The sequence below is a fragment of the Neofelis nebulosa genome, chromosome 2 (assembly GCF_028018385.1).
Source record: "Neofelis nebulosa isolate mNeoNeb1 chromosome 2, mNeoNeb1.pri, whole genome shotgun sequence".
In the NCBI taxonomy this organism is placed as follows: Eukaryota; Metazoa; Chordata; class Mammalia; order Carnivora; family Felidae; genus Neofelis; species Neofelis nebulosa.
In genome coordinates this window covers 123,814,987-123,827,919 of record NC_080783.1, presented here as the reverse complement: position 1 = coordinate 123,827,919, position 12,933 = coordinate 123,814,987, and the positions used below count along the sequence as shown (strand labels likewise).

Here is a 12,933-nt window from a genome sequence, read left to right as displayed (position 1 = left end):
ATTTCTGTGGTGTTTGTTGTAATATCTCCTCTTTTAATTCTGATTTTATTCATTTGACTCTTAGTTCTCTTTTTTCTTAATGATCTAGCCAAAGGTGTGTTGGGTTTATCTTTTCAAATGATCAGACTTAGCCATTGTCCTTTTCCTTCTGTCCTCCTCCCCCTGTCCCATCCTCTCCCCTTCCTCATCTGTCTCTTTCATGTTTTTATACTCTGATCTTTGTTATTTGCATTCTTCTACAAACTTTGAACTTAGTTTGTTCCTCTTTTTCTATTTTCTAGAGATGTAAATTTAGGTTGTTTACTTGAGATCTTTCTTTTTTCTTAGTTGAAGGTGTTTACTGCTATAAACTTTTTCCTCTTAGAACTACTTGCATCCTGTAAGTTTTAGTGTGTTATGTTTCCATTTTCATTTGCTTTATATATTTTTTAAATTCCCTTTTGGATTTCTTCTTTATTGGTTATCCAGGAGTATGTTGTTTGATTTCCACATTATTTGTGAATTTTCCAGTTTTTCTCCTGTTACTGATTTCTAATTTCATACTCTTGTGGTTCTAAAACATACTTGGTATGATTTCAGTCATCCTAAATTTGTTAAGACTTGTTTTATGGCCTAACATATGAGTTACCATGATCATGTTCCATGTGTTTTGAGAAGAATGAATATTCGTCTCAATATGTTTTATTGGATGAAAAGTGTGTATGTCTGTTAGGTCTGTTTGGTCTAAAGCATAGTTCATATTCCAATGTTTCCTTACTGATCTATCCATTGTTGAAAATGGAGTACTGTTCAAAACCACTATGAGATACAACCTCACACCTGTCAGCATAGCTAGAATAAAAAAATAAGAAATTACAAGTGTTGATAAGGAGAATAAGGAAGACTCAGGCACTGTTGGTAAGAATGTAAATTGATGTAGCCACTGCGAGAAGCAGTATGGAGATTCCTCAAAAAATTAAAAATAGAAATAAACATATGATCCAGTAATTCTACCAATTATTCTAGCTTTGTAATAAATCTTAAAATCAGGAGGTTTTTTGTTTCTCAAAAAACACTAATTCAAAAAGATATATGCACTCTAATGTTTACTGCAGCGTTATTTACACTAGCCAAGATGTGGGAGTGATCCAAGTGTTTATTGATAGATGACTAGATAAAGAAGACATGAGATACACACACACACACAATGGAATATTGCTTGGCAATAAAAAAGAAAGAGTTCTTGCCATATGTGACAATATGGCTGTATCTAGAGGGTATTATACTCAGACACAGAAAGACAAATACCATATGATTTCACTTATATGTGGATCTAAAAGAGAAAACAAATGAATAAATGGACTCATATTTTACTTATTTTTAAAATTTTTTATTTGTTGAGAGAGAAAGAAAAGGACAAGCAGGGGAGGGGCAGAGAGGGGGGTACAGAGGATCCAAAGTGGATTTTGCACTGACAGCAGAGAGCCCAATGCAGGCAGGGCTCAGACTCATGAATCATGAGATCATGACTTGAGCTGAAGTTGGACGCTTAACCAACTGAGCCACCCAGGCACCCCTGAATAAACAGACTCTCTCTCTCTCTTTTTTTTTAAGTTTATTTATTTTGAGAGAGACAGAGACAGTGTGAGCAGGGGAGGGACAGACAGTCTGACAGTACAGAGCCTGATGCAGGGCTCGAACTCATGAAACCGTGAGATCATGACATGAGCTGAAACCAAGAGTCGGACGCTTAACTGACTGAGCCACCCAGACGCCCTGAACAGGTTCTTAAATACAGAGAACAAACTGGTGGTTGCCAGAGGGAAAGTGGTGGGGAGGGGTAAAATAGGTAAAGGAGATTAAGAGGTACAAACTTCAATTTAAAATAAGTAAGTCAGGGGCGCCTGGGTGGCTCAGTCGGTTGAGCGTCCGACTTTGGTTCAGGTCGTGATCTCGCAGCTCATGGGTTCAAGCCCCGCATCAGGCTCTGTGTTGACAACTCAGAGCCTGGCGCCTGCTCTGGATTCTGTGTCTCCCTCTCTTTCTGCCCCTCCCCTGCTCATGCTCTGTCTCTCTCTCTCTCTGTCAAAAATAAATAAACATTAAAAATAAATAAAAAATAAAATAAGTCATAGAGATGAAAACTACAGTATAGGGAATATAGTCAATGATATTATAACAGTGTTGTTCTAATGATATAACAATGTTGTTCTAATGATATAACAATGTTCTAATGATATTATAACAGTGTTGTGACAGATAGTGACTACACTTATTGTGATAATCACTGAGTAATATATAGAATTGTTGAATCAATATGTTGTATATCTGAAACTAATTTAACATTGTTAATTATATTTCAATAAAAAAATGAGGTACTGAAGTCCCTTACTATTATATTGTTTTCTGTTTCTCCCTTCAGGTTTGTTAGTATTTGCTTAATATATTTAGGTGCTCTGCTGTTGGGTGCATATGTATTGACAGTTGTTATATGATCTTGATAAGTTGACCCCTTTATCATTATGTAATGACCTTCATTGTCTTTTGTTATAGCTTTTGACTGAAAGTCTGTTTTGTCAAATAGATTTTTTTTTTTTTTGCATGGAATATTTCTCTGTCCCTTCACTTTGACCAATGTCCTTAAAGCATAACTGAGTCTAGTTGGCAGCACATTGTTGGATCTTTATTTATCCATTCTTCATCCATTACCCGTATTTTTCCATTCAGCCACTCTCCATCTTTTGCTTGGAGAATTGAGTCCATTTATATTTACAGTAATTAATGTTAGGTAAGGACTTACTAATGCCATCCAATTGTTGTCCGGCTGTTTTGTAGTTCCTTTGTTTCTTTCTTCTTTTGCATCTTCCTTTGTGAAATGATAATCTTACCTACTGGTATATTTTGATTCCCTTCTGATTCCCTTCTGTTTCTCTTTTGTGTTCCTACTGTAAGTTTTTCCTTGGTGGTTACCATGAGGCCTCCCTAGAAACTCATATAGTTCTAATAGTCTATTTTAAGGTGATAATAACTTGTAGTGCAAACAAGTCCCTTTTACATTTTGTGTTTTCAGTCAGTGTTACAGTTTGCATCTTTTAATAATGTGTGTCCATTAACAAATTATTGTAGCTGTATTTCTTTTTTCTCATTTTTAAAATTTATTCAATTTTTAAGTTTTATTTAAGTTAGTTAACATATAGTGTAATGTTTTCAGAAGTAGAATGTAGTGATTCATCACTTACATATAACACCCAGTGCTCATCCCAACAAGTGCCCTCCTAATGCCCATCACCCCTTTAGCCCATCCCCCACCCAACACTCCTCCAGCAACCCTCAGTTTATTCTCTGTATTTAAGAGTCTCTTATGGTTTGCCTCCCTCTCTGTTTTTACCTTATTTTATTTTTCCTTCCCTTCCCCTATGTTCATCTGTTCTGTTTCTTAAATTCCACCTATGAGTGAAATCATATGATACTTATCTTTCTCTGACTTATTTCACTTAGCAGAATATACTCTAGTTCCATCCATGTGTTGCAAATGGCAAAATTTAATTCTTTTTGATTGCCGAATAATATTCCATTGTGTGTGTGTGTGTGTGTGTGTGTGTGTGTGTACACGTACCACATCTTCTTTATCCATTCATCAATCAATGGACATTGGGCTCTTTCTATAATTTGGCTATTGTTGATAGTGCTGCTATAAACATTGGGGTGCATGTGCCCCTTCAAAATAGCACTCCTGTATCCTTTGGATAAATACCTAGTAGTGCAATTGCGGGTCATAGGGTAGTTCTATTTTTAATTTTTTGAGGAACCTCCCTACTATTTTGCAGAGTGGCTGCACCAGTTTGCATTCCCACCAGCAGTGCAAAAAGGTTCCCCTTTGTCTGCATCCTCGCCAACATCTGTTGTTTCCTGACTTGTTAATTTTATAGCTCTAGCTATTTCTAATGCTTATTTAACCTTTATACGAGAGATAGTTAAGTGATTAACATACCACCTTCATACATATTAGAGTATTTTGAATTTGACCTTTACCAGTGTGTTTCATAGTTTCATATGTTTTCATATTACTAGTTACCATCCTCTCATTTCAGCTTGAAGGACTACTTTCATTATGTCTGCATGATGCAGCATTGACCCAGCTTTCTGCACATGATCACTTGCCATCTACAAAGACCCACACTTGCCACACTTATAGGGGCATGCATAGGTTGGCAGCGGGGTAGGACGTGTATGGGTGAGATGTGTGGAGCGTTGGGAGAATGCCCATTGGCCAGTTGAGGAGATCTTCAAGCAAGGTATCCTCAGCAGCTCTTGGTCAGGCTTTCCAATAGAGTCCATGATGTAGTTAGTAGGATCTGTGTCCCTTAAATACATTCTAAACTTTTGCTGCTATAGTCCCAACCCTCCTCACCCCTTAGTCTTATAGTTAACCTCAGTATCATGGATGGAGTGATCTTGTACAACTGGGGAAGCTGGGCATCCCTCTCTTGGCAGTATCCTATATAACTGGGGAAGCTGGGCATCTCTCTCTTGGTCTCACTTTTTCCCATAGGAAAAACTGCTGGCTGAGAGGTCTTTCTTGGCACTGAACTGTGCTTTCTTGGGAGAAGGGGTAACATGGGTAAAGTGAAACTGTTCCTCTTGTCATCTTCAGTGTGTTCGATCTATGATTTTTTTTCTTTTTTTTTTCTTTTTTGGTTCCAGTGAAATGCTGTAACTTCTCTGCTGGATTCCAGGATGTCCATAGAGGAACTCTCATCTGTGGATGATTGTTAAAATATGTTGTCTTGGTGGGGTAGATGGTAGAAAACTCTTGCCATTTTGCTGACATCAATCTTCTCTTTTCCTATTGAAAGCATTTAGTATTGTATGCTATGCTCACCCTAAGTGTAGTTACCATCTGCCACCATACAGTGCTGTTATAATATCACTGACTATATTTCCTATGCTGTACCTTTCATCCCTTGACTTATTCATTCCATAACTGAAAGCCTGTATCTCCTATTCTCAATCACCCATTTTGCCATCTCTTCACCCTTTTCCCCTCTGGCAGTCATCAATTTGTTCTCTGTATTTATGGGTCTGTTTCTGCTTTGTTTATTTGTTTTTTAGATTCCACATAAGTGAAATCAGATGGTATGTGTGTCTTTGAGTTATTTCATTTAACTTAATACTCTATAGATCTATTCATGTTGTTGTAAATGGCAAGATCTCTTTCATGGCTGAGTATTATTCCAGTGTGTGTATTCACTTTTGCCATTTACCAGTCTCTCTTCAAGCTGTATTTCTTTGTGCATTTATGCAAGAAAGATAAGAATATCATGATTTGGTATATTCTACTTACAGCGTGGTAAGAGGGAGGCTGGGAAAAGGACAAAATTCATTTATTTTTTCAGTGAATCTCTTCTTTTTGTGTTTTCTGCTCCTTCAGGTGAATCTTTTCTTCCTTGTTTTTTTTTTTTAACTTGTCTTTTGACTTTATTGCTAGTATGTCCTATTTATTGGCATGGATAATTAATTCTGTATGGGTATGTTTGTTGTACTTTCTTTATCCAGACTAGATAGACCAAAATGAAAAAAATTTAGTCATTTTTCCTGAAACTTTCACTCTCTGTGCATTTTATAGGCCTCTTTTTTTTTTTTTTTTTTCCTGGACTGCCTACTTATCCCCTCAGATTACTTCTTATCAATACAGGTATACTAGTGACAGTTATTCTCATTATTATATGTGTCCACTTTCACCAGTACTATACAAGTGGTGATTAGGTTAAGAGCCATATTGACTAGAATCAAATAAGCACAGGTCTACAGTGGCTGTCATGCTGAGTCTCACTGGAATCAGAAATTATGGCATGTGATTGTATGTTTATGTTATTGAATTTATTTTGGAAGTTCTTAATTGTTTCCTTCCCCTGTTGGCCATTTACACATCTTCTTTGGAGAATTGTCTGTTCAAATCCTTTGCCCATTTTTAAATTGTTTTTTGTTGTTGACTTATATTTTCTGGATATTAACCCCTTATTGATATGATTTATATCATGTTTTTGTCCTCTTATTTTACATTACATATTAATATTTATTTATTTTTTCTTTTTCTCTAAATGTGTGTGTGGGTATCTTGTTAATTTGAAAGGTGTGTGTAGTATTTTCAGTTATTTTACTGGTTACCTTTGTATTTGTAAACAGTGTATCTAACACTTCCTCCTACTGCTTCTTCCTTTGCTTATACAATTTTGGTATTAATTTACATTGTCAAGATTAATAAACACATGTATTTGTTCTGTAACCATGATTCTGGTATTTAATTTGAGCTTTATATTTACATAGATTCAGGTCATCTTTTCTTTTTCATTTTTTTAATGGTTATTTATTTTTGAGAGAGAGAGGAAGACAGAGCACGAGCCAGGGGAGTGGCAGAGAGAGAGGGAGACACAGAATCTGAAGCAGGCTCCAGACTCTGAGCTGTCAACACAGAGCCTGATGTGGGGCTCAAACTCATCAACCGTGAGATCATGATGTGAGCCCAAGTCGGATGCTTAACTGACTGAGCCACCCAGGCGCTCCCCCCACCCCGATTCAGTTCATCTTTTATATGAAACTATTTTCTTAGTTCTCAATTTTGGTCCCAGTCATTATGGCAATCCGTATTTTGACTTCTGTTACTTGCCCATTGGTATGACCAAATTATTACTAGATGACAGTCAAATTTAATTTTCCAAAAATTATCTCTGTGGGACTGTGATAAATCACCTTCTCTATATCTTCCATGGTTTAATGGGACCTTAGTCTCTGCCTATGTGAGATGTGACATTTGATTTGTATTTGTTTACATTCTTGATATGGAGGAAAATAACAAAGTCTTCCCGTTGGTCCTTCCAAATTTAAAACCCTCATTCTGTGGTTAGAACCAGTATGGGGATTATGGCACTTACTGAATTTAAACTTTCTCTCAAACTTTATTCTTAGGATCCAAAGAAATGACCATAGATTAGGTTTATAGTTCCATGGGCTCATTGTGAAAGTAGACTTGGATTAAATGCCATTTTCACCTGATCCCAAAACGCCTGCACTTGATCTAATGAAAAAATAGTAACATTATGGGTGTAATAAATGGGGTTAATTTATAGTCAGTGTCCACTTACCCATAAGTCTTAGTGTTTCAGCGCACAAGATACTAGAAAATACAGTATTTATTTGTGATACTATTACAAAATCGTTCCACAAGAGTGGCTTTCTTTTAATTTAGAGGGTTCTAGGTTTATAAATTTAATTTGTTCAAGTCTGAAATCTGGGTATGGGCCTGTCATTCTCTATTCCTGTGGCTGAAGTCAATCCTCTGTTTGCCAATGTGTATTACAGGCATATTTTAGTTATTTAGATTGAATAGGGACCATAGTGGACTGCGCATTGGTATGTTCTTAAGGAACTCAAGATCCATTAACCACTCCCAAAGATACATGTTTGTGTATGAGCTAATAATTCCCACCTTGGAAACATATGTTGTATTAGAATAGACTGTACTAAGATCTCCAGACCAGTAAAAGTCTCCAGACTTTAATAGAGTCATTGCAGTCATAAGAGGTGCTTTTGCCCTTCTGTCTTCTAGAAGCCAAGATACATATTCAGAGAGGCAGTGCAATTTTGCTGGTTTAGAGGATGTACTTTACTCTAGAAGATAGCATTCTAGTCCCTTAGTAGAGACCCCAGTTGTCATTATAACTAAAAATCAACCATTGGTGGTTGATAGGATACATAATAAGAATAATTTAACTATTGTTAAATTAGTTTACTGCCAGCGTCTTTGTGGTGAAGTGAGTTTTTTGGTTAGGAGCAACACTCTGGGATAGAGAGCACAATGTACAAGAGGCATTCAGTGAGGATTGATATTGGCATAGGCATCATGGGCAGGCACGGCAAGTTTGCTTAAAGTTCTGTGTGTTGGAACTTTCCCTTCTCTGAGTCCTTTAAGTTCCCCTGGGGCTGTAACAATTCTGTTTTCCAGTTGGTTGTCATATTAAAGGCATAATACATATTCTTTTCTGTAGGCCAGGGGTAACTTTTCTCTTTTCTATACTGAGTACACATACCCTAATCTCCAGCAAAAGTGATCTATTATTTCCTAAGTATTTTGTACTCTTTTTTCCCCTCATCCTTGATTATCTCATGTTGAAAGTTCATTATCCAAGGTCCAACTGAGATGTATCCTCTCTCAACACACAGAAAAATTGAATTCTGCATCTAAAGGCCCATAATACTTGGATCTCTTTATAGCTCTTCACAGTTATTACTTGTGTGTATTCCTTAGTTTATAATCCAATTCGTCTACTTCATTTTACAAATGAGAAAGTTGATTCAGAGTTTTAAAAGACTCAGGATTCCACAGATACATACTAGACAGATCAGAATTTTTAAAAAAGATAATCAAAACTAAATAATGGGCTCTGTAGAAAGAAACTAATTTGCTTTTTTTTCATTATTTTCTAATATTTAGAGTTTAGCATTCTTTGTTGATACTTCTCAGCAAAGATTTTGATAATAGCATTAATTTTTGATAACAGTAATGACTGCATTGTGTGTACTCATTTTTAATAGGAAAAACTGAAAAAAGAGACCAAAGAAAACACAGTTCTTCTCAAAGAAAAAAAAGACAAGGTAAGAGTTTTATATAATTCTCCTGGTTTTTCTAACATTTACCTGAAAATTTTTTTTGATCATAAATATGTAAGGAACATCTAATATTCATTTCTAAATATAGAATGTGCTTAGAGTATACCAGTATATATCATGTATCCTTATGGAGTTATTTTGATTCATGTATAATTCCAGTAATATAGGCCCATTATTTAGATTAGTAAATGCCCTATATTTCGTTTGGGGTTCTGGATATATAAATTACAAATGAGGAAATAATACAAGAAATAAAAAATTTTAATAAGCTTTTATTTGCTATGCCTTATTCCAACAATATTGAAATAGCACAGTCTTTATATGTAATGACTATTAGGTTTATGAAACATTTCTGAGTTTGGGAAAATTACTTTATGCCTCAGTTTCTTCATCGATATAGGGATAATTAATAGTATCTATTTTTTAATGTTATAAGGATTAAATGAGATAATATTTTAAGGCATTTATAATAGAGTGTGGCATATAGAAAATGCCATATAAGTGTTTAAAAAATACAGTGATGAGCACTGAGTAATGTATAGAATTGTTGAATCATTACATTGTATACATGTAACAAATATAATACTGTATGTTAATTATATTTCCATTAAAAAAGTAAAGCAGAAAATCGTGAATGTTCTGTATGTAGGCACACCTTGAAGATAGTGCGGGTTCAGTTCCAGATCAATGCAGCAAATACCACAGTAAATGAATTTTTTGGTTTCCCACGGCATATAAAAGTTACATGTATACTATATTGTGGTCTGTTGAGCGCGCATTATGTCTAAAAAACAGTGTACATACCTTAATTTAAAAATACTTTATTACTTAAAAATGCTAACCATCATGTGAGCCTTTAATGAGTAGTAATCCTTTTTGCTGGTGGAGGGTCTTGCCTTGATATTAATGGCTGCTGACTGATCAAGGATGATGGTTGCTGAAGGTTGGGATATGTGACAATTTCTTAAAATAAGACAACGATGAAGTTTGCTTCACTGACTCTTCTTTTCACGAATGATTTCTCTGTAGGACGGGATACTGTTTGATAGCATTTTGCCCATAGTAGAACTTCTTTTAAGATCAGAGTCAGTCTTCTCAAATGCTGCTGCTGATTTATCAACTAAGTTCACATCATAGTTTAAATCCTTTGTTTCATTTCAACAATCTTCACAACATGTTCATCAAGAGTAGATTTCATCTCGAGAAACCACTTTTTTTTTTTTTTTTTTTTTTTTTGCTGATCCACATGAAGTGACTCCTCACTTGTTAAAGTTTTATGAGATTGCAGCCTTTAAATCACATCTTCAGGCTTCACTTTTAATTCCAGTGTTTTTGCTGTTTCCACCACATCTACAGTTATTTCTGCCACAGAAGTCTTGAACCCCTAAAGTCATCCATGAGGGTTGGAATCACATTCTTCCAAACTCCTGTTAATACTGATATTTGACCTCTTCTATGAATCACAGATATTCTTAATGGAATCTAGAATGGTGAATCCTTTCCAGAAGGTTTTCAATTTACTTTTCCTAGATCCATTAGTAGAATCACTATCTGTAGCAGCTGTAGGCTTACAAAATGCACTTATTAAGCGGTGCTTGGGTGGCTCCATCAGTTAAGCGTCTGACTTTGGCTCACGTCATGATCTCACAGTTCATAAGTTCGAGCCCTGTGTCAGGCTTTGTGCACACAGCTCAGAGCCTGGATCCTGCTTCGGATTCTGTGTCTCCCTTTCTCTCTGCTCTCCCCTACTCACATTCTGTTTCTCTCTCTCTCTTCCTCTCTCTCTCCCTCTCTCTCTCAAAAACAAGCAAACATTAAAAAAAACGCAAAATGCATTTCTTAAATAACGAGACTTGAAAGTCAGAATGACTCCGTGATCCATGGGCTGCACGCATCAGAGCAGTAACCTTGTACATCTCCATCAGAGCTCTTGTGTAACCAGGTGTATTGTCATGGAGCAGTAATATTTTGAAAGGAATCTTTTTGTCTGAGCAGTAGTAGGTGTTAACAGCAGGCTTAAAATATTCAGTAAACCATGTTGTAATCAGATGTGCTGTCATCCAGGCTTTGTTCTATTTATAGAACATAGGCAAGTAGATTAGTGTAATTCTTAAAGGGCCTTAGGATTTTCAGAATGGTTAATGAGCACTGGCTTCAATTTAAATTCACCAGCTGCATTAGCCCCTAACAAGGGAGTCAGCCAGTTCTTTGAAGCTTTGAAGCCAATCATTGACTTCTCCTCTCTAGCTATGAAAGTCCTAGATGGCATCTGCTTCCAATATAAGGCTGTTTCATGTACATTGAAACTCTCTTGTTTAGCATAGACCCCTTCAGTAATTAATTAGCTAGGTCTCATGGATAATTTCCTGCAGCTTCTATATCAGCACTTGCTGCTTCACCTTGCACTTTTATGTTATGGACATGGCTTCTTAAACCTCATGAACCAACCTCTGCGAGCTTCAAACTTTTCTTCTGCAGCTTCCTCACTTCTCTCAGCCTTCATAGAATTGAAGAGATTTAGGGCCTTACTCTGGATTAGGTTTTGATTTAAGGGAATGTTGTGGCTGGTTTGATCTTCTATCCAGACCACTAAAACTTTCTCCATATCAGTAATAAAGCTGTTTTACTTCTCATTTGTGTGTGTTCACTGGAGGTAGCACTTTTAATTTCCTTCAAGAACTTTTTCTTTGCATTTACAACCTGCCTAGCTGTTTGGTGCAAGAGGCCTAGCTTTTGGCCTATCTCAGCTTTCAACATGCCTTCCTCTCTCTAAGCTCAATCATTTATAGCTCATGCTCTTTTTTTCACTTGAACACGTAGAGGCCATTGGAGCATTACTGATTGGCCTAATTTCAGTTTTGTTGGGTCTCAGTGAATAGGGAGGCTCCAGGAGAGGGAGAAGGATGGGGAATGGGTGGTCAGTGGAGCAATCAGAACACGCACAGCATTTAACAGTTAAGTTAGCCATCTTATGAGGGTGTGATTCATGGTGCCCCCAGACAATTACAATAGTAACATCAAAGATCACCAATCACAGATTACCATAACAAATATAACAATAATGGAGAAGTTTGACATATTGTAAGAATTATCAGGATGTGACACAAAGAGAAAAAAGTTCCAGTAAGTGAGCAAAATGGTTAAGGAAAAATGTTGCCAATAGGCTTGCTTGACACACAAACAAAAAACACCAAAAAACACACAGCATCTGAAACACAGTAAAGTGAAGTGTAATGAAAGGAGATATGCCTGTATATGCATCACTAGAAATGTAACCTTCAGAAAAGAATGAACTGGTAGGAGAATATATACATTTCTATGACTTATTATGAAGGGGAATATTTCAGTATTCTAGAATGGGGGTGAATTTTCTTTCAAACTACCCTTCTACCCCAGGAATTGTTAAATTCCTAGACTTGGCCACAAGGTGGTGTAGTTGTCATTATCAGTCCTTTCAAGAGAGAAAAATTTGTCTATGAAAACAGCTACATTTTGGAAATTCTGAGGATGACTCCTGATAAGTCCAGAGAGCAAAAAGATTTACTTCCATCAAAATTGTGTTATCAACTATGATGCAGAAATATTTAGGAAGGAGGATACAAAAATGCAAGTGTGTGAAAAAAAGCTACCAAAATTTATACCTGCTGGAAAAAAGATTATGAAGTGAGATCACTAGAACCGGGCAGAAGCCTACACGTCACCTCATTTAGCTCCTTGATTTATGTAGATGGACAGATTTAAGCCAAGAGGTATTTGGAGATTTACTTAGAATCACCCAGCAAGATAGTAAAAGATTGAGGAGAAAAGAGTATATTCCTTGACTCTTAGTCTAATGTTTTGTTCTGTTTTTTAAAATATAGTCAACATACAGCGTTATGTTAAGTTCAGGTACAACATAGTGATTCAACAAGTTTATACATTATCCTGTGTTCACCACAAGTGTAGCTACCATCTGTCCTGTTACATCACCATGATAATATCATTGACTGTAGTCTTTATGCTGAGCTTTTTATTCCTGTGACTCATTCATTTCCTAACTGGAAGCCTGTATCTCTCACTTCCTGTCACCAATTTTGCCCATTCTCCCATCCTCTTCCCATCTGACTACCATCAGTTTGTTCTGTGTATTTATAGGTCTGATTCTGCTTTTTGTTTATTCTTTTGTTGCTGTTGTTGTTTTTGGATTTCACATATGAGTGAAATAATATGGTATTTGTCTTTCTTAGTCTGACTTATTTCATTTGGCATAATAGCTTCTAGGTCCAGCCGTGGTGTCTCAGATGGCAC

General features: G+C 36.2%; 1 protein-coding gene across 5 annotated transcripts in view; it reads left to right on the top strand.

Moving 5' to 3' along the window:
• Positions 1–12,933, top strand: part of SYCP1 (synaptonemal complex protein 1) — a 129,232-nt gene that overhangs the window by 99,474 nt on the left and 16,825 nt on the right. For all 5 annotated transcript variants that reach the window (XM_058716117.1, XM_058716118.1, XM_058716119.1 and 2 more), the window contains one exon: positions 8,572–8,631. In XM_058716117.1, coding sequence (XP_058572100.1) covers positions 8,572–8,631 — 60 coding nt within the window. The remainder of the gene's footprint in view (positions 1–8,571; positions 8,632–12,933) is intronic.